This window comes from Anolis sagrei, chromosome Y (assembly GCF_037176765.1).
Source record: "Anolis sagrei isolate rAnoSag1 chromosome Y, rAnoSag1.mat, whole genome shotgun sequence".
Taxonomy (NCBI): Eukaryota; Metazoa; Chordata; class Lepidosauria; order Squamata; family Dactyloidae; genus Anolis; species Anolis sagrei.
In genome coordinates, this window is record NC_090035.1 from 16,480,687 (window position 1) to 16,503,660 (window position 22,974).

General features: G+C 42.8%; 1 protein-coding gene across 1 annotated transcript; it reads right to left on the reverse strand.

Annotated features, from left to right (window-relative positions):
- Positions 1–124: 124 nt before the first annotated feature.
- LOC132781995 (acyl-coenzyme A synthetase ACSM3, mitochondrial-like) lies at positions 125–22,046 on the reverse strand. The gene is made up of 14 exons (XM_067461754.1): positions 22,010–22,046; positions 18,554–18,789; positions 17,313–17,523; positions 16,762–16,972; positions 12,450–12,593; positions 9,706–9,862; positions 9,199–9,278; positions 7,821–7,944; positions 7,056–7,136; positions 5,223–5,324; positions 4,931–5,058; positions 2,546–2,645; positions 1,114–1,233; positions 125–309 (listed from the first exon to the last, which is right to left on the reverse strand). Exons 1-14 carry the CDS (start codon positions 22,044–22,046, stop codon positions 220–222), a joined length of 1,821 nt encoding a protein of 606 aa, XP_067317855.1. The 3' UTR covers positions 125–219.
- Between the last annotated feature and the right edge of the window lie 928 nt (positions 22,047–22,974).

A 22,974-nucleotide genomic window follows, 5' to 3' on the forward strand; every position in this document is an offset into this window, starting at 1 on the left:
CTACCAATCCCCATGGATACCAATTCACTGAACATCTACTGCATCCAATTTATGAATGTCAGTGATAGTTGAGTGAATTAATGTTCCAAAAGTATGTCAGTGCCACTAGAATCCAATAACCACACCAACATTCTCAGCAACAATCAATTCATTATTGCCGTCTACCCTTTTGAGATCGTTGGGTCAAAAAACAAATTCTCCCATATTTGCTTGTGAGTATCAGTGGGACTTCTCCCATTCTTTATTTCTCAATTTTTTTCTTTGGATTTTTCCAGAAATGGTCTTGGGCAGGTTTAGAACAAACTCTATCTGAAATGCAAACAGTTGGGCGGGGGGGGGGGGGGGGGGGAGGAGAGAGAATAAGTACGACAACATTTATTGAATATTCGTATTAATTCATTGCAAAGATGCAATACCCTGGGCTTGATCACAGGTTGATGACCTATGATCTACAACAGTGGTTGCCAACCTTTTTTTGACCAGGAACCACTCTCAATACTAATACCAAAAGGGTTATGAATCAGTTTGTGGTCAACTTTAGATTCGGTTTGGTTATTTGGGATGTTGAATCAGAAAATTGCATTGGATAGACCGCATCAGCTCTAGTTTCTGATACAGAACATATGCCACCCAGTAGTCGCCATCTGCTTGCCCACAGAAAATTATATTTAATAAGCTTCGGCACTTTCAGAGGATTTTGCATGACCAGTTGATCGCGTTTGCAAGGGTGTTGTAATGGTGACGCCGCAGACCATATTTTAGTTCTTGTGGACCACTGGTGATCCATAGGTTGGGAACCACTGATATAGAACCACATATATGGTCCTGCCCTATGTCTCTTTCCACATCTCTTTTGAATCCCTTTAGCTTGGCTAAGCAGGACCAACATCTTCACAAGTGGTGACAGTTTTACCTTCTTCACCCACATCTGGCCCCTTACCAAATATTTTCTGAATTACACACTTCAAGGTAAATTGAGACATTTTTCTGTTAAGTCCTACAGGAAAGCAGGAATCCTAACAACATGCCATTCTAGATAACCACTGAAGTGTTCTAGATGTTAAAGTCACCCTTAACCCGATGCATAGCTATTCTGAGTAGTATTGTACTTGCCTTTCTGGGATACTTGTATGGAGCGGTTGTTCCCTTGACATGATTTTGGAGTTCAATAATTAATTTGTCTTTATCATGCGACTCGTAGGCAGGAGCCAGAACGATGAAGGCTTTCACCACCTGTAACGAAACCCAAAGAAAGCAAGATGAGTGGAGTGGAATGAATAAGATTTATAGGCCGCTCATGTTTATTCAAAAGAAGTATCACATGTTCTTGCAATCAGAATAATGCTACAACCAGATAATGCTACAACCAGAACAATGCTACAACCATGGCCAATGAGCCTAGTTTCTGGGCGATGCTGGGAGTTGTACATCAGATGCAGTTTTAATTTCCAGATACATATGGAATAGGTCTATAGCAGTAGGTTATGTGCACGCTTTCCTCAGAGTAAGCCATACCAAATAAACTGAACAGCATAACCTGTGGAACGTGGTGAAGCTTATTTCAATTTGATATCACTTTAATTGCCATGACTTAATGCTATGGACTCGAGAGCTGTAGTTTAACGAGGTATTTAGCTTTCTCTGACAAAGAGTGTTGGTGCCTCTCCAGACTTCAGCTTCAGTGATTTCATAGCATCGAGCCATGTCAGTTATAGTGGTGACAAATAAGCACGGATAGAGTCCCTCAGATAACTTGTTGCTCATAATAATTTTGTTAAAATTATCTTTTGAAGTGATAACGAAGCTTTTTAAAAAACCGGAAGTCCCTTTGCCCTTCTGAAGCATTTTCCGCCATTTTTGTTATGACTCAGGAAGTGAGTCGGAAATGATTCGGCTTTTCCCTGCTTCTGATCCCTGGCCTCTACTCAAGCCAGAGAAGCCAGTTTTAAACCACAGAAGAAAGGAATTTCCTGGCCTCGGCTCAAGCCATAGAAGCCAGTTTTAAACCAGAAAAGGAAGGAAATTCCTCCGCTTGCTTTTCCCCACTTCTGGTTCCTGGCCTTGGCTCAAGCCAGAGAGGCCAGTTTTAAACCAGAGAAGGAAGGAATTTCCTGACCTCAGCTCAAGCCAGTTTTAAACCAGAGAAGGAAGGAATTTCCTCCGCTTGCTTTCCCCTGTTTCTGGAGTAAAACAACTACTTTCAAAGTAAAGACCACCCAATGAAACAGGAAATAACACTTTCAAACTATTAATGAAAGGATTCGGCAGTCTTGGAAGTTTCGAAAAGTTTTGAATTTTTTGTTGTTGTGAAAATTAGAATTGACTTTAGAATTGAATTACCAGCAAAATGAGTTTTGAACCATTTTTGGGGGGGTCAACCATGCCTAGTGCCAAACTGCTTGAATTCTACAGTGTAAATGGACCCCAAGAAGGCACTGCCTTGTATTCCCACTAAATGCGGCTGTGAGGGACCTCTTTTGAAGGTCTTGAGACATGGGAAGGCTCCTATTTGAAGCTATTCCAGCGTGTGTCCTAAATGTTTTACCTCTCCTCTGATGAGATCTGGGCTGCTGACCACGGCTGCTTCCGCCACGGCTGGGTGCCCCATCAAAGCATTTTCCACTTCAAATGGCCCAATGCGATACCTACTCAGGAAGGAGAACTTCATTTCAGTTCCTTGATAATCAGATTCACAAAAGTTAAGCGCTCTCTTGATATTCAGGATGGAAAGAATTTGAGATGTTAAGATCTGAGATGCAGGAGAAAATAAAATTAATATAACCGATGGGCTAATCAATAAAACCTAACGACCAAATAGTTTTTGTATGCCCAGGAACAGGGCTCTGAATGCATCACTCTTCAAAGTCTTTACAGAAATGTCGCTTCCACAGAAAGCTTGAAACTGGTTGACCTGAGTATGTACCTTGGAGCTATCAGGCCCATAAGAGGCTGCTGAATTCAGACAGCGCTGCATGCCATTGATTTTTCAGGCCGTATGGCCCTGTTCCAGCCATGTTCCAGTGATTCCGGCCATGAAAGCCTTTGACAATACATTGAACATTTATTATAATTGCACAATATGTAGATGCTTTGTGGATATAGGTGTAGCATGTTCCTGCTTGTACTTTTTAAAAATTGAATTTGGTTAGGGTGATGCATTTCCTCTATTTATTATTTACATTATTTAAAAAATTCAATAGCTTTCTTTAACTCTTCTTGACCTGTCAGGCTGGTGGATAAATTAATCCATAGCAATGACGGGCCAGGGAAACAGCAGTGGTTCAGTCCTTACAGTTGGGTGCTTTTGTGTCAGAGGCATAATAATTTCACTCCCAGTTTTAGTCTGAACTTTAACATGGAATCAGTCTAAACCCCCTTTTGGATAACCCCCTTTTAGGATTCAGATTAAAAGCAGGAGTGGATTCATATCTCATCCAACATGGGAACTTCTTCCTCCACTTTCCTCAATGCCAGAAGTTCAAGGCATCCTTAGGAACAGACTAGTCTTGTGTGTTACTTCTCTCTGCCAGGTACAGATACTGTCTAAAGCTATTGGTTCTTAATTTCCATTTAAGACCAAGCTATTCTCTAAATACTTTCTATGACAACAGGAATTGCTCACTAATATAGACATGTGCATCCGGGGGAAACTTTGTTCTGTTTCGTGTCCCGGCTTTTGTTGGGGGCTCCAGTCCATTTTTTGGGAAGCCTCCCAAAATTGGGTTGTTTTTGGTTTTTTCATTTTGGGGGCTGAAAATACAACCATTATTTGGGGGGGGGTGCTTCCCACCCACTAGCTTCCCTTTCCGCTATGTGTTCTTACCTGGCACCTACTCTAAGAGTAAGAGGCACTCAGCTGCAGGTGCACTCCAGGTCAGCTTGCCTGCATGCCCCACCATGCACGTCTGCAGCCACATTTTCTGAGAGTGCGTATGTGGTGGAGCATGCAGGCAGGACTGGAATGCACCTGCAGCTGAGCCCCGGGCCTGCCTACCTGCACATCTTGCCACACAGGACCCGCCACAGTCTCCAAGAGTGTGTGTGTGTGGCGGGGCGTGCAGGCAGGCCTAGAACACACCTGCAGCTGAACTCTGGGCTTGTCTACCTGCACACCCCGCCACACATGCCCCACCACAGTCTCCAAGAATGCGTGTGTCGTGGGGCGTGCAGGCAGGCCCAGAGTGTGCCTGCAGCTGAGCTCCGGACCTGCCTGCTTGCATGCCCTGCCACACACACACACTCTTTCCAAGGCAAGGAGGCAAGTTTGGATGCGCATGAAAGCAGGCTTTCGTGTTGAGCAGATTTTTGTGTGGGGAGGGAGCTTCCCATTTCATGCTTCCAACGAAATGGAAGACACAAACGAAATGGTAGAAATGAATATCACGCGCATGTCTAATATATCATGCTACTAGAGGAAGTTTTCTCCTTTCAGGTATTGTCAGGATTGCAACCAAACTCAGGGGGATATAAGGAACCCTGAAGCAGGTAGTGGATTATGGATGAGATCATGATGTGTGTTTTGTAATTTGATGAATCCATGGCTACATAGCTGAAATGCAACAGAACTTGGCTAGTGAATTGTGAAGATGCACATCAAGCATGAGCATCACATCTGATGAACCTTGGCACTCATGTTACACCCCAGCACTTCCCAGCTTGAGTTTGGGTGCGCAGAGGTGCGCTCTAGCAATTGCCAGCGCCAGGGCGCATCCATCGGTCCATCGGCTACAGTTGCACAAAGTGCACTGCAATGTGCACTTGGAGAATTCCTGCACACTTATTAACTTATGAAGATGTTAAGTTGGTTAAGATTTTGACTATCATCACTCTCCCTGCTGAATGCAAAGCCCAGGTTCTTTGACTCTGCAAGCCCAGGTTGCATTACTTGGCTGATTAAAAGTCATTCAAAGCGGCAAGAAAAGGAGCGTACCCAGCAGATAAGATAACATCATCAGCTCTTGCAACAAAGTGGATGTAGCCATCTTCAGCCATTACCCCTCTGTCCCCAGTAACGTAGAAGTCTCCGCGTTCAGTGGAGGCAGTTTTCTGGGGATCATCCTAAAAACAGCGAAACAGTCTCCGCTCAAGCCAGTCCAGTCAAGCATGCTCCTCGCTTGAGTCCTCACAATGTCTTGCATGTGTGACTAGCCCATCCCTCCCAGGTGTAACAGCCCAGAGAAAGCATTTCACATCATACTCGAACTGAATGTGTTACTCCTAACCTCATAACCAAGGAAGAGACCCAAAGGCCTTTTGGGTTTGATTCTAATGCCAATGTCTCCTTCTTTTCCTGGAGGCAAGATGTTGCTGTGTTCGTCTATTATCTAGGAGAAGGAAAACCAAATTCAAACTTTTTGTCTCTTTAGCAAAGGCTTGCCTTCTAAAGGAAAGGGCGAATGATGATTTTCTGAAATTAAATCACACTCAAAAGCATGGGTGGAATTTGTGCTGTCTACTAGATGGTGTTAACTGCAAATCCCATCAAGCAAAGCTAGGTGAGGAATGCTGGGAACTGTTGTGTATACCAACAAAATAAATCGGGTTCAGTTCAGAGTATTCTTTCCCAGATCCCACCTCCCATCCAACTCCACTCATAATACATTACACTGACATTGTACTGATGGTCACATATTTCCATTCTGTTCCATTTCTCTTTCTCCTTGGGGCTCCCAACTGCTCCTCAGCTGAGCCCCGCCATGAATGTGACCAATGGTGGGTAGATCACTATTGAAAAGCCAAAATAAACTGCATCTTTCTCCTTGGGACAACTGTCTTCCCTGCCAAGCACCTTCCCGGTCAAGTTCAGCTTGCAAAGTCACTTGCTCTGAGGTTGGAATGATGACCAGCTATGAGATCAATAAGGAGGTGGTTCATGGGGCTCCTGCCTCATGGTTGATCCCATGGCTGAGCATCTTGTTCAGAGCTTACAGAAAAAAGGATAGATCTTGCCCTTCCTTGCAGAATCAGGCAAAAGTAAACTGCTGCAGTCTTCAAACTGCTACATTTTTCATTAATAATGTTTGCCACCTTGAACACCTTCTGATGTTGTTTGACCACATGTTACACATTGATAAAATGTTGGAGGGTGTTATGTCAAATCCCACTGAAACTTCATATGCCTCCTCGCATTAAATGAAGATAAAAGCATGTTCCAAGGATGATGGTTTCTCTTTATATTTCTTGGTCTCTGTAGGGAGACAAAGGTGCTTGTTTATAAATCTGTTGTCCTCCCAACCCTGTTATAAGCCTGTAAAACATGAACTGTCTACAGATTTCACACTCAACTCCTGGAACAATCCCATCAATGTTGCCTCTGAAACATCCTGCAAATCTCTTGGGAAGACAGGTGGACAAACATCAGTATGCTGGAAGAAGAAAAACGATGCTTCTCTGTCATCAACTCCTCTGGACTGGCCACGTTGTCCGAATGCCTGATCACTATCTTCCAAAGCAGTTACTATACTCTCAACTCAAGAATGGAAAACTGAATGTTGGTGGAGAGGAAAAGAGATTTAAAGATGGGCTTAAAGCTAACCTTAAAAATTGTGTTATAGACACTGAGAACTGGGAAGCCATGGCCCTTGAGTGCACTAACTGGAGGTCAGCTGTGACCAGCAGTGCTGTGGAATTTGAAGAGGCACAAATGGAGGGCGAAAGGGAGAAACATGCCAAGAGGAAGGCACGTAAAGCCGGCCCTGGCCTGGCCTGCCTTACACTTGGAAACCAATGCCCTCGCTGTGGAAGAACCTACAGGTCAAGAACAGGGCTCCACAGTCACCTACGTATCCACCACCAAGACACTACACTTGGAAGGCCATCACACTCAGATGACAAGGGATCGCCTAAGTAAAGTAAGTAAGTAAGTTTCTCTGTATCAAAGCAAGGCTGGGTCACTGTCAAAATGGGGCTTTGAAGTGATTTCTGGCCACTTCTTGGTTTGATTGACTGCGTGTTTTTGCCCTGCTGTCATGTATCTGTGGCTCTCAGCAAGTCTAGGAGGAAAACTAGCCCCAGATCCAAGAAGACTGCCCAATCTCTGCTCCAAGCGCACCTACCTGCACATCATAGGGTGGGTGGGCCTTTCCTACGAATCCAGGTTTAACTTTCATATCAATTGTGGTGGCACACAACAAGGTCTGTCAAAACATCACAGAGAGGGGCATTCATTGAAACGAACACAAACACAACCGGGTTTCAGATGTTCAGATAGACAAAAGGAAGTAATTTACACTACTGCACATAGTCTATTAAGGGCTGACAGTCAAAGTCATTATGTCTGGAGATAATGCTTCTGGAACATGGCCACACAGCCCAGAAAACCCACAGGAATCCAAACTCATAACTATTTGGATTTCATCAAGATGTTCTCTATGGATACAACCTCACAGGTGACAAACGAATTGGAATTCCAGTCTTCACTAGGAGCAGATCTTTTGTAATATTGATGGTTCTTCATCATGCATTCAACCCTAAACCATCCCAAAATACTCATAGTTGCTGTCCTCCCCATAAAATGCTCTCCCTGTAAAAATGCAACCTAGAAAAAAAACATGTTTTTAAATGTTAAAGAGTGTGTGATCCCCTTGCAACCTCCATAAGATCATATTATTAACCTTTTAAGGGGTTGCATTTCGGTTTCAAGGCTGCACTTTGCCCAATCCAATTTCACATGAATTAATTGGGTTTGTGTGGCATATTGTTGACTTATTGACAGATTGCCTCTTAAAATGACCAACTCAAACTTCTATGTGCATAACTAATGAAAATATAAAAGCAATATAAGAAGATGAGACAAGATCGATGACTGAGCACAAACATACACTCTCTGTCTGGGCGTAGCCTTCGTGGATCTCCATTCCTGTCTGAGCTTTCCATTGGGCCATCACTTCGGGGGGCAGGGGTTCCCCGCCGCTCAAGCAAGTCATCAGGCTCTTGAACTTATATCTAGACAAATGCATAAAAAGTTATTAATCTTCCTGAAAAGAGTGTATGCATTTTGCAAGGCAGAGTCCCTGTTCCTATTTCCAAAATTAGCAAAGACCTAACCCAGAGCTTGGAGAACCAGAGATTGGAGAAATGATCCTTGGAGACTACAACTCTGAAAATGATTGGCAAACTCTGGAAACTTTAATCTGAGAAGTAAGAGGTTTTTTGTGTGTCAGGAACAACTTGAGAAGCTGGTCTGGCTTCTGGTTTGAGAGAATTGGCCATCTGCAAGGACGTTACCCAGGGGATGCATGGATGTTTTACCATTTTATCTTATGCATTTGGCCGGCCCTTTGTATTCGAATATTATTATGTTATGTTGCACTGTTTATTTTACCCTGTTACTTTATGTATTTTGTTGTGATGTAATTTTCTGTTGTTTTTGTATTTTATTTTGCTGTTTTGTATTTTTGGGCTTGGCCTCATGTTAGCCGCCCCGAGTCCCCTTCGGGGAGATGGTAGCAGGGTATAAATAAAGATGATGATGATGATGATGATGATGATGATGATGATGATTATTCTGTGGGAGGCTTCTTTCATGAAAAGTTGGAGCTGACAGATGGGAGCTCACCCCGCTCCCTGGATTCGAACTGCTGATCTTTCAGTTAGCAGTCCTGTTGGCACAAGAGTTTAACCTATTGTGCCACTGGAAGGCCCTGAGAGGTAAGGTAAAGGTAAATGTTTTCCCGACATTAATTCTAGCCATGTCTGACTCTGAGAAGTGGTGCTCATCTCCATTTCTAAGCTGAAGACCTGGTGTTGTCTGTAGACACCTCATAGATCATACCTTCCTGCAGAAGCAGTACCTATTGATCTACTCAGATTTGCATATTTTCAAACTGCTAGGTTGGCAGAAGCTGGGGAGCTAACAGTGGGAACTCTCCCCCTCCCTGGATTTAAACCACCAACCTTTCAGTCAGCAAGTTCAGCAGCTCAGTGGTTTAACCTGCTGAGCCACCAGGGAGCCCTGAGAAGTAACTTTTCTAAATTCTGCCCTGATGTTTGGCTGATGCAGCACAACTTCAGCACAACCCATGAACATTTGGGAAGTTTCAACAATGAAATCAGATCTATATGTGTTCAGATGGCACAGCCCTTTCAGGATTATTTCCCCCATAGGACCAATTGGAGATTTCCAAGTTTAGCATTTCTTCTTGGATTTAGCAAACTGAAAGAAATGGGTTATTATTGCTACTGTTCAAGTGACCATACCTCCTAACATCATGCTGCAACAACATGCGGAAAAGTGTTGGTGTGCCACAGAAGGTTGTCACTGGATACTTGGAGAGGCACTAAGGAAGTAAGAGAGAACACACACTTAACTGTCACTTAGTTAATCGAGTGTCGCAGGCTTTGCATGTGATTTGTAAACTATGGCTTGGAACATTTTCCCTCCTAGACATTTCTGAGTAGATTTCCAGTGCTTCCATTACATTGCCTTCCACTGTCTGCCTTTTTTTTTTTAAATATTATCCCCCAAGATAAGAACTCTTCCAGAAGTGAATTTCCTTTCCAAGGAATAGGTTTCACACACTTCCTGTTGTCATACCCCCCATTTGAAACTATGGGTCATTTGTAACTCGGGGACTGCCTATATCTTGTTTTAACCTTTGCCCCTGTTTTCATCATGTTGTAAGCTGCCTTGGGTCCCTTGTCAGGAAAAAGACAGGGCACAGGTTAAAGAAATAATAACTGCCAATAAAAGAATATAGTTCTTACATTTAGAACCTCCAGTGAGTCAAACTGTTTTTTGCCGTGTGCAAACACGCAAGCCCCTTGATTCCAGGAAGCATACAAACCGCCAAACTGAAACTTGATCCAGCCTGTATCGGACAAAGCCCATGTCATTCTTGAAGGATTCAGATTCATCCAGGTCCTGTTTAAAAAGGTAGAAAACACAGGTGTAGTTTGTTATTGATATTTATCATCGAGTTGGTTCTGGGTTGCCTTAGGGCAGGCATGAAACCTCCAGGTGTTTTGGACTTCAACTCCCACCATTCCTAACAGCCTCAGGCCCCTTCCTTTCCCCCTGAGGGAATGGTGGGAGTTGAAGTCCAAAACACCTGGAGGGCCAAAGTTTGCCCATGCCTGCCTTAGGTTCACCCTAAGTCTGAATGACTTGAAGGCACCCAACAACAAGAAACCATAGCCCAGTCTAAGGGACCGCGAGTCAGCCCTCTGTTTAAGAAGTTTGGGGACCCCTGTTTTATAGAATCATAGATTTGGAAAGATCCCAAGGGGCATCTAGACCAATGTTTCTCAAAATTATTTATTTATTTATTTATTTGTTTGTTTGTTTCATATACTTGTACCCTGCCCTTCTCAACCCCCGAGGGGGGACTCAGGGTGGCCTCACAGCAAACACCATTTGGTGCCATCATAATGATAAGAATAATCAACAAATTCATTAAAACAAAACATTAAATAAACATGCCTCTAGACCATGGCCATATAGCCCAAAAAAACCTACAACAATCCATTAAATAAACAGTTGTTAAAACACGCCAATTAAATTCATTGTCACATCGAAATTGCTTATGTCTTCTTCATACAAGCTGCTGTTCAATGGTCCAATGCAAGGTCCCACAGCCAAGTCTTGAGTTTCCGTCTAAAGGACAGGAGGGAGGTGCCAGTCTGATGTCTTTGGGGAGGGAATTCCACAGACGGGGAGCCACTGTTGAGAAGGCCCTGTCTCTTGTCTCCACCAATCGCGTTTGCAACGGTGGTGGGATCAAGAACAGGGCCTCTCCAGATGATCTTAAACTTCATAATTATTTATAGTAGGAGATACGTTCGAACATGTAGTCTGGGCCAGAACTGTTTAGGGCTTTAAAGGTTAAAACTAGCACTTCGAATTGTGCTCGGCAGCAGATCAGCAGCCAGTGGAGCTGCTGAAACAGAGGAGTTGTATGCTCCCTGTGTGCCGCTCCAGTGAGCAACCTGGCTGCTAACCATTGGACTAATTGAAGCTTCCGGGCAGCCCCACATAGTGCGCATTGCAGTAGTCTAATCGGGATGTAACAAGAGCGTGGACCACCGTGGCCAAGTCAGACTTGCCAAGGTGCAGGCGCAGCTGGCACACAAGTTTTAATTGTGCAAAAGCTCTCCTGGCTACCGCCAAGACCTGGGGTTCCAGGCTCAGCGATGAATCTAGGATAACTCCCAAGCGTGAACCTGCGTCTTCAGGGGGAATGTTACCCCATCAAGTACAGGCTGTAACCCTATGCCCTGTTTAGCCTTTCGACTGACCAGGAGGACCTCTGTCTTGTCTGGATTCAGTTTCAATTTGTTCGTCCTCATCCAGGACGACACAGTGGCCAAGCACTGGTTCAGGACTTGCACAGCCTCCCTAGCATCAGGTGGAAAGGTGTGATAGAGCGGAACATCATCCACCTACAGATGACATCTGACCCCAAAACTCCGAATGATCTCTCCCAGTGGCTTCATGTAAATGTTAAACAACATGGGGGACAGTACTGATCCCTGCGGGACCCCACAAGTCAATGGTTGTGAGGATTCCTAATGCCGCGACCCCTTAATACAGTTCCTCATGTTGTGGTGATCCACAACCATAATATTATTTTTGTTGCTACTTTATAACTGTAATTTTGCTACTGTTATGAATTGTAATGTAAATATCCAATATGCAGGATGTATTTTCATTCACTGGAACAAATTTGGCACAAATATCCCATATGTCCAAATTTTAATACTGGTGAGTTTGGGAGGGTGATATTGATTTTGTCATTTGGGTGTTGTAGTTGCTGGGATTTATAGTTCACCTATAATCAGAAAGCATTCTGAATGCCACCAACAATGGAATTGACCCATACATGGCACACAGAACTCTCATGACCAACAGAAAATACTGGAAGGGTTTGGTGGGTTTGGGAGTTGTAGTCCATCTACATCCAGAGAGCACTCTGGACTCAAACAATGATGGATCTGCACCAAACTTGGCAGGAATATTCAATATGCCCAAATGTGACCACTGGTGGGAAAACAGGCTTGACATTTGGGAGATGTAGTTGCTGGGTTTATAGTTCACCTACAATCAAAGAGCATTCTGAACCCCCAAAAACAATAGAATTGGGCCAAACTTCTCACATAGAACCCCCATGACCAACAGAAAATACTGTGTTTTCTGATGGTGTTTGGCGACCCTTCTGACACCCCCTCATGACCCTCTCAGGGGTCCTGACCCCCCCCCCCCCCCCGGTTGAGAAACACCAGTCTAGACCATCCCCAGAAACATATAATCAAAAATGAGCACCCACCCAGTCTCTGCTTGAAAGGCTCCAAGGAAGGTCACTCCAGGAGGAAGGAAGAGAAAGGAAAGAGGGGAAAGATATGAGGGGGGAGAAAGAAAAAGAAGGGATGAAAGCAAGGAAGCAGTGGTCCCTCTGAGACCTGGGATGGTTATGTTTATTTGCCCCAAAGATTTAAAAATGAGACAAACATACCTTCCAATGTGTCTCATTCCAATCCCCATATTACTGCAGGACTGTTTCACCATTTTGGGAAAGCCCGTTGTGCCGCTCGTAAAAAAGAAGCTCACTGGGTCTTGACTCTTGGTATTAACAGGCTGATGACTATCAGATGCAGCTCTTTAAAACAGAGAGAAGGCAAATTAGGGACGAGCTACGGCATCAGGAAATAGAGCTGATATGGTCTATCCAATGCAATTTTCTGAATCAGCACCCCAAATAACCAAACCAAATTTAAAGATGACCAAAAATTGATTCGAAATTGTTGGAGAGTGGTCAAAGTGGTCCCTGGTGAAGTGATCTCTGGTCAAAAAAAGGTTAGGAACCACTGCTCTAGAGACAGAAATTCCTAATTATTTTTACCTGAGAAAACACCTCTTTATTGGAAATGGAACCTGACCCTGATAAAGATACACAATATGGACAAAAGTTGTTCAGAAAAATGTTGGAGGAATTCTAGACAGGAAACAATCAGGGCCAGCTAACATCTCCCAACAAAGGATTCCACCAGGCAGGAATCAGCCAGGCTTTGAAGCTGCAAGGCCATTCAATGCTAATCAAGACGAACAATTGCAGCATTCACACTTGCCTCAAGCAGGCAAGAGTTCTTGTGGCATCACCGCATAGCAAGGCAAGGAAACATATCGATCACAGTCTCCTTTAGGCTATCAACTACTTTATTGTACCACTATTTACATAAGAAGTTGAGCATATCGTAAAACTGCTTCCACTCCATCTGACAGTTACATCGCAAAAACACACAGACCACGCTGCTATCAGCATTAGTCCACACCTCCTGGATTCCAGAGTGACGTATGACATACAACGCACTACACTTTGTCCATTGCTCTCTGCACTAAGATTTATGACCTCTCTAGGAATGCCGATTCCCTTTATGGTTCAGTTAACTCTTTCCACACAGGAATACTCTTGGCACACAGCATTGCATTTTTAAAACATACATACATACTTTAAAATCTACATTACAATTTTTCAAACCACTTCAACACTTTCTCCCACCCTGGGAGATATATAAACCCAATTTTCCTAGTTTCCAACAGACCTCTCAACTCTGAGGATGCTTGCCATAGATGCAGGCAAAACGTCAGGAGAGAATGCCTCTAGAACATGGCCATATAGTCCGAAAAAACCTATAACAACCCAGTGATTCCAGCCATGAAAGCCTTCGACAAAACAAATGTTGGAGGGATTGCCAAGAAAGGGGAACATATATTCACGTGTGGTGGCAATGCAAATATGTACAGAGGTTTTGGAGAAAAATTATAGTAGAGATAGAAAGTATTATGAAGAAAAAATTAATATAAATCTGGCAACGATACTGTTAAGTATCTATAATATAGATGAATGGAATGAAAATGAAAAGTGTTTGATAACAATGTTGTTAACAGCTGCAACGCTACTAATAGCAAAAAAAATGAATTGTAGAGATGGTTCTTTGTAACAAAATGAATAAAAATGTACTGTATATACTCGAGTATAAGCCTAGTTTTTCAGCCCCCTTTTTAGGCTGAAAAAGTTCCCCTCGGCTTATACTCAAGTCAAGGTTATTTATTATTTCACTTTGTTATTAGTATCATTTTATTACATGAATTATTTTAATATATTAATTATTATTATAATAATATTTAAATTAATTTACTTTATTATTATTTTATTACATTTATTATTTTACTCCATTTATTATTAGTATTATTATTTATTTATTCCTTATTATTATTACATTTATTATTTTTACTTTGTTCTTGTGGGTTTTTTCGGGCTATATGGCCATGTTCTAGAGGCATTTCTCCTGACGTTTCGCCTGCATCTATGGCAGGCTTCCTCAGAGGTCTGCTGGAGCTGGGAAAAAAGGGGGTTTATATATCTGTGGACTGACCAGGGTGAGACAAAAGGCTTTTGTAAGTTGGGCTAGGTGTGAATCTTTTCAACTGACCACCTTGATTAGCATACAATGGGCTGACTGTGCCTGGAGCAAACTCTTAATGAAAGGTGCTTAGATGTCCCTGCCTGTTTTTCTCTCTGCTGTTTTAATTTTAGAATTTTTTAATACTGGTAGCCAGATTTTGTTCATTTTCATGGTTTCTTCCTTTCTGTTGAAATTGTCCACATGTTTGTGGATTTCAATGGCTTCTCTGTGTTTTTACTTTATTTTTACTTTATTTTTATTGTTACTGCATTTATAATTTTACTCTGTTAACACTGTTATTATATTTCCATTATTTTACTCTATTATTATTATTATTATTATTATTATTATTATTATTATTATCCTGACACAAAAACACAGTATGACACAGCAAACGAGGAATATATGCTGGATTTCATTATTATTATTATTATTATTATTATTATTATTTTACTATCTTTATTATTATTGAAAGGATACATAAGCACATTTACACTGAAGATTAGAATAATGATTTAATCAGAGCTGGACATTCTTATCTTAAATTACACTTTTATGTAAATATTCAAAAACATTTAACCTACTGATGCCTCAATTAATGTAATTTTGTTGCTACCTATTTTTATTTTGAAATTTATCAGTAACTCCTGCATTTCCCACCCTCGGCTTATACTTGAGTCAATAAGTTTTTCCAGTTTTTTGTTGTAAAATTAGGTGCCTCGGCTTATATTCAGGTCGGTTTATACTTGAGTATATACGGGTAATATAAATTTGGTATTATAAAAAGAAAAGAAAACACCTCTTTAAGAAATTTGAGGTGTTCTACCATGATTCTATAGTTGATTTCTGATGGAAACAGACCACAGAATTGCACTTTCTCTAGAAATCCCTAGGTCCTCCAGCATGAATGGAAGAAATTGACCATAGTGTGACACTGGAGGACCTAGAGATTCTTAAAGAGAATGTTTTAATCAAGTATTGTGAATAATCAAATATGCAAATGTCAAAACTACAACTGTGGAGGGATAACTGTTCTGACTGTGAAAACCCAATCTCATCTCTTGCCGCCATCCATCTTGAGATGATCGTTTGCCTTATGAAGCAGGAAAGAAGTGACGAGCGGAGTTCCGCAAGGATCCTTCCTGGGCCCGGTCCTGTTCAACATCTTTATTACTGACTTAGATGAAGGGCTAGAAAGCATGATCATCAAGTTTGCAGACGACACCAAATTGGGAGGGATAGCCAATACTCCAGAGGACAGGAGCAGGATTCAAAACGATCTTGACAGATTAGAGAGATGGGCCAAAACTCACAAAATGAAGTTTAAGAGTGACAAATGTAAGATACTCCACTTTGGCAGAAAAAATGAAATGCAAAGATACAGAATGGGGGACAATGCCTGGCTCGAGAGCAGTACGTGTGAAAAAGATCTTGGAGTCCTCGTGGACAACAAGTTAAACATGAGCCAACAATGTGATGTGGTGGGGGCAAAAAAAGCCAATGGGATTTTGGCCTGCATCAATAGGAGCATAGTGTCTAGATCTAAGGAAGTAATGCTACCCCTCTATTCTGCTTTGGTTAGACCACACCTGGAATATTGTGTCCAATTCTGGGCAACACAATTCAAGGGAGATATTTACAAGCTGGAATGTGTCCAGAGGAAGGCTAAGAGGAGATATGATAGCCATGTTTAAATATGTGAGAGGAAGCCACAGGGAGGAGGGAGCAAGCTTGTTTTCTGCTTCCCTGGAGACTAGGACGCAGGCATGTAGCCAGGGGGGGGGGGGGGGCTTGGGGGGCTTCAGCCCCCCCCCCCCCGAAATTCTGATGGTGGTTCGCGAAAAGGCCTTACTGGTGCATTATTTGAACTGTTATGTTTATTCATATCATGATCTGATCACCATAATCAATATATCCCATATGCATGGGGGTATTGGGGTAGTAATACAAAAGGTTTGCTAGGCTAGACCCTCTTTCACTCAAACCCAGCCCCCCCCCGAAACTCAGTCCCCCCCTGAAACCCCCCCCGAAATTTTTTTAGCCCCCCCCCCCCCCCGAAACAAAATCCTGGCTACGGGCCTGCTAGGACGCGAAACAATGCTTCAAACCACAAGAAAGGAGATTCCATCTGAACATTAAGAAGAAATTCCTGACTGTAGGAGCTGTTCAGTAGTGGAACTCTCTTCCCCAGAGTGTGGTGAAGCTCTTTCTTCGGAGGCTTTTAAACAGAGGCTGGATGACCATTTGTCAGGGGTGATTTGAATGCAATATTCCTATTTCTTGGCAGGGGGTTGGACTGGATGGCCCATGAGGTCTCTTCCAACTCTTTGATTCTATGATTCTATGAAAGGGGATACTCACGCCACAAGGTCATGGAAGTCCAGCCATCCTTCTCTTCTACTGCCTTTGGAGACCAAGACCCGGCTCTTCAGTGAGTCGCATTCAGATGCAATAGAGTCTACTGATGGAGCCAAGGCATCGTTTGTGATGATGCATTTCGCCTTTGAAGCTTGGAGCCTGTATAGGATGTCTTTAGGTGTCAGCTGGATTGTTGCTGGAATAGAGACAACGCCTAGGAAGGAAAAGACCAAGCAAAGAGGATGGGAAGGAGAGAAGAATATGTCTAGTCAAGAAAGAAGAAGCAACAGAATGGGAAGGAGTTAAGTGTGTAGAAACGTTTATTGTCTCTAGGTAATATACTGTTTTCTTTCATTGCTTTTATTGGTTTTAATGCATAGTCAATTTGCTTCTAATTCCACCTTGGTCCTCAGTTAACTTCTTTTGCTGCAAACTGATTTCAGAGTGCAAAAGAAGTTTGCACTTGAGGAACTTAACCCACTTAGGGAAAAGCAAACTGCTGCAGCCTCTCTGCGATTATTATGGTTCCTTAGCATCAGTTGGGTTGTACTGACCCGTCCGCATGCAGCCCACTGAGATCATCCACCATTCTGGGACCCTTGGGAGAATCAGTAGGAGCCCATCCCCTTTGTCCAGGCCGCATACTTCTGAGAGCACATTGGCCACTTTCCTGGAGTGGAAGCCCAGCTCCTCAAAGCTCCAGCGCACCTCCTCATCCTTGTCATTCACCCACCAGAGAGCCGGGTTGGAAGGCCTTCTCCCATCCTGTCAGAACAACATATTTGTGTGTTTAGAAAGTTTTTAAACTACAGGTAAAGGTTTCCCCTTGACATTAAGTCTAGTTGAGTCTGACTCTGGGGGGTGGGTGCTCATCTCAATTTTTAAGCCGAAGAGCTGGCATTCTCCGTAGCCACCTCCAAGGTCATGTGGCTGGCATGACTGTATGGAGCGCCACATGACTGAAGTGATACCTATTGATCTACTCAGATTTGCATGTTTTCAAACTGCTAGTTTGGCAGAAGCTGGGGCTAACAATGGAGCTCACTCTAGTCCGCAGATTCAAACTGCTGACTTTCCAGTCAGCAAGTTCAGCAGCTTAGTGGTTTAACCCACTGTGCCACTGCAGCCCATTAAAAGTTTCTAAACCACATCTTTATTCCAAAGATGGTTTCAGGGCGATAGACATAATGTTTGAAAATCCAGTACAATAAGAACAGCCTAGAATCTGAACAGTGGTTCCACAACATTTTACTATGGTATTTTAGCTAGATAATAAAAATAAATATGAATAATTTCCCCCCTAAAACTGCCTATAAAATGTTTTCCCTTGGCATCAAACATTCACAGCATTGGTCCTAGGTCTGTCCACTTCCCAGGCTTATTTCCATTAATAGAACTGGGAAAAGGTAAAAACAAGTTATGAATAATGCAGCTATCTGTGACTAACAATTTTGGCATGTAGCAGCAGTTTGATGGATCCCTATTTCATTAGTAATGTAGCAGGTAAAAATAAAGGCTTGGATCCTATTGCTATCTACAAGTCAAGTAGACCCATAGAATCAATGGAAGTCAACTATGTGTTGGCATACCATTCATCAACATCAACTGAGGCTAGACATCAGACTAGATATAACAATGTGTGCCCCGGTATAAGGAAGTTTCCAATGTTCCTATATCTTTTGTCTACTACATACTTCAAAGTGGGTGAGATTTGCTCAAGTTTATTGTGAAGGTACTCTTTTTTATTTATCTAGTATGACAACATGATGCTCAAAGAATATTGACAATGCCATACCTTCTCTTTTTGGGCCCATTTATCCAGTACATCTTTGGCAAAATTGAAATACTCAGGCACATCTTCAGAGTCTGAGAAGTCCAGAGATGGTGATCCACTGCAGGCTTGGTTTCTGATTTGATAAGGCCATTTGGGGGCAAAGGTGGGTTTTAAGACTGAGAGTCTAGATAGAAACTTCATTTCAGCCAACACAAATCCCTTCCCATGTAGTAAGAGTAGAAGGATAATCCCAAATTCTGTTAAACAACAAACAAATCCAGATATCATGAATTAATGAGTAGAGCTGATGCTGATTGAGAACCGATAAATAATACTCCAATGAAATTAGGTATTTTATCCACACCTATTGTGTTTTCATAAGTAGAAACTCAAGATCCTCTAGCTTTACAATTTTTTTTCATGTCAGGAGTGACTTGAGAAACTGCAAGTCGTTTCTGGTGTGAGAGACTTGGCTGTCTGCAAGGACATTGCCCAGGGGACACCCAGATGTTTTCATGTTTTACCATCCTTGTGGGAGGCTTCTCTCATGTGCCTGCATGGAGAGCTGGACTTGACAGAGGGAGCTCATCCGTGCTCTAGAATCATAGAATCATAGAGTTGGAAGAGACCTCATGGGCCATCCAGTCCAACCCCCTGCCAAGAAGCAGGAAAATCACATTCAAAGCACCCCCGACAGATGGCCATCCAGTCTCAGCTTAAAAGCCTCCAGAGAAGGAGCCTTTGCCACACTCTGGGGCAGAGAATTCCACTGCTGAACAGCTCCGACAGTCAGGAATTTCTTCCTAATGTTCAGATGGAATCTCCTTTTCGGTAGTTTGAAACCATTGTTCAAGAAAGGAGATTCATTCCTCCTGAACATTAGGAAGAACTTCCTGACAGTGAAAACTGTTCAGCAGTGGAACTCTGTGCCCAGGAATGTGGTGGAGGCTCCTTCTTTGGAGGCTTTTAAACAGAGGCTCTCTCTGGATTCGAACCTGCGACCTGTTGGTCTTCAGTCCTGCCAGCACAAGGGTTTAACCCATTGCGCTACTGGGGGCTCCTCAGAGAATAGGGAACTGCAGACGTTGCATGTGATGACAACTCTGAAGTGGCCCCATCCATTACTGTAGAGCCCCCTGATGCAAGGACTCAGTATCCATGGTTCATTTTACCCACACTCCTAAACAACTTTACCACCCCAATAGTGTTTGTGGACCCATCCGGTGCTATCCTATGTTATGCTTTTGACTCATGTATAGTCAAAATATAGGGTTCATTATTATCCATGGTTTCAAGTATCCACATGCATAGGTGTGGGGGACTATCTCTCTTGTGGATATAGGGGCCTTGGTGTCTGTGCTGCTTTTTTCTGTAGACTTGAATTCTAGTTATGACAAATGAAGAGAGCCATTAGTGCGGATGAGCTCCCTCTGACAGCTCCAACTCCCCATGCGGGGACATGAGAGAAGCCTCCCACAAGGATGGCAAACATCAAAACATCCGCGCATCCACTGGGCAACGTAGTTGCAGATGATCAGTTCTCTCACACCAGAAGTGACTTGCAGTTTCTCAAGTCACTCCTGACACACACACAAAATCTTGTTTCACAAGTGCAAAATTTAATTGCTTTTGTTGCTGGCTTATAACCCTTTCCCTCATTAAAGATATACTCAATAAATTTTCCTCATATTTTTCAAAAATCTGTTTGTTTCAATTTTCCCTTTTAAATTTTTATATTGCAAATCAATTTGCCATTCATTGCTATATTCCAAATTTCTATGTACCATTCTTCTAACTAAATTTTCTCTTTCCTCCAAAATTTTGCTATCAATTTTACTGAGACCAATTCCTTCTCCTCTTGTGAAGTAATTATATTGTCATGCATAAGTAATTTACTTATTTATTTATTTACAGTATTTATATCCCACCCTTCTCACCCCCAAGGGGACTCAAAGCAGTTTACAGACACACGTAAGGAAAACATTCAGTGCTTATTATACAATTAACAAGGACAGACAACACAAACAGAGAGGTAAGGGCAGTTTCCCCCATCTTATTTCCGGCATCTTGGAGGCTGTGCTCAACTCCAGCCACAGGAGGGTGCTGTTGCTCCATCTTCCATGCCGAGGAGCTTTCCTCCGATCAGTGTCCTTAAGGGCATCTTTATTATTTCCCCGCTAAAAGTGGTATCTATTTATCTACTTGCATTTCTGCTTTCAACCTGCTAGGTAGACAGGTGAGCTGGGGCTAGCAGTGGGTGCTCACCCCGACTCAAGATTAAACTGCTGACCTTTCAATCAACAGGATTTTTCTGCAGCACAGCAGTTTAACCTGCTGTACTAAGCCTGACTGATTTTGATGTGCTCTCTATCTCTATTTTTTTTATTATTGCTCTTATTTCTTTACATAACCTTTCCCAATTTTTTAAAATAATTTTAAATGACCACCACATTTGAAGATATGAGACTATTTCCTGACAGCATTGATTCGGACATTTTTTATCTATCTGATTTCATAGTTCTCAATTCAAAACATAATTCTATTTATTATTAAATGTTTAAGAAGAGATAAAAATTACTGTTCCTTCCTCTTTGGTCCCAAAGATGGTAATGGCAGAAGAAAAGAATCAATGCTGGCCATCTCGGTTCTTCCCTCCATTATGATGTCATCATTATGTTTACAAGCGGGATCGGGGGAATTCCCATCACATGTTAAATGGGGCCTTTTTCCTTGTCTCTTCACAGAGAATTGAAGAAGAATTCGATTCCCAATTGACTTAGGAAGTATAGGTTAAAAAAAACACCCACACTTTAGAAATGGTGAAATACCTGGAATCCATGGAACAAGTGTGCGGCATGTGATGGGCTCTGTCAGTAGCCGTTTCTTAAAAGTGTAGGAATGCTTATTTTATTGCGTGTGATGAAGTCGTTATACGTAGTGGCAGAAGGCTTTAACCCTATGGCTGTAACTCTTACCTCCCAATAAATAAATAAAATAAATAAATATCTGTGGCAAGGAATATGAGGTCTCCATGCTCTGATATTTTGTTGTAGTCCCATTTACAACCTAGAATTTTGTACTGGTTAATCAATAACATTTGAACTAAAGTGGACTCCCCAGAAAGGCACTTTTCAGATTGTTTATAAGGCTCAAAACAACAGCCACCTCAGCAGAGAAAAAGTGATCACTGAACTTGCAGGTGGGTGCTCTCTTGGTTTATAGTGACTTGGCCACACTCTAGTTACATCCCGAATAGATTACTGCAACACGCTCTACGTGGGCTGCCTTTGAAGACGGTTCGGAAACTTCAGCTAGTCCAACAGTCAGCAGCCAGCCAGACTACTAACTGGGGTGACATACAGGAAGCATACCACCCCCCTGTTGTGCCAGCTCCACTGGCTGCCGGTCCACCTCCGAGCCCAATTCAAAGTGCTGGTTCTGACCTATAAAGCTCTATACTGTTCTGGCCCAGCTTACTTGTCTGAACATGCCCCACCTCGAAACCTAAGATCATCCGGGGAGGTCCTGCTCTCGCTCCAGGTCAACAGCAGAAATGGTGGGGATGAGAGACAGGGCCTTCTCGGCGGTAGCCCCCCGCCTATGGAACATACTCCCAACTAAAATCGGCCACCTCCCTCCTACCTTTTTGAAAGAAAGTAAAGGCATGGTTCTGGGACCAGGCTTTTGGACAATAGATGCAAGGAGCACTTTAAGGGAATGTGACCAGAATGACAATATAGCTGATGAGATTATTTTTGTTGTAGTGGAGCCTGTGAGTAACATTGCAAACAGTAGTATGGGTGTCAGAAGGGGAAAACGGGACAGGAATCTGATGATGAGCAGCAGAGAAAGAGGATCTGGGACATATTTACAGCACCTACAGATGAGGAGTCATTTGAGGGATTCTCTGGGGATGATGGGTCAATGAGTGAAGGAGACGAAGGAGATACCATGGATTGGACTAAGATAAGAGAAGTTCAAGCTATTTGTGAGGAGCCAAGAACTAGTGATACCTTTATGGGGTTCTCTGGGGGTGAAGAGTCGCAATCAGGGGATCCAACTGAGTCTTGGGGGGACCCAAGTCTTGACAGGAGATGGAGGGCTTGGAGGGAAGGGAATTCAGGTGAAGAGCTGGGAGCAGCTGCGGGGGATAATGATGGGGCGGTGGTCAGTTCATTTTCTGATGATGATTTGTAAATAAAAGTGAGTTCAGGGGTGATGGGTTCTTGCAGAAGGCAAGGTGTTGATGAGCGTTCGTGTGTTGGGTGCTGTGTATTGGAAAAGATTCTTGTAGACTTGTTGCTGCCTGTTTCGTGTTCAGCGTTGGATCTGCAGTTTGGACCTCCTGATCATTTGCGTGTTATTGACCCGGATTGGCTTCTCGTGAATGTGGACTTCTCCCTTCCTGGACCCGAACCGGTTTGGCTAAAGACGCTGCTTCT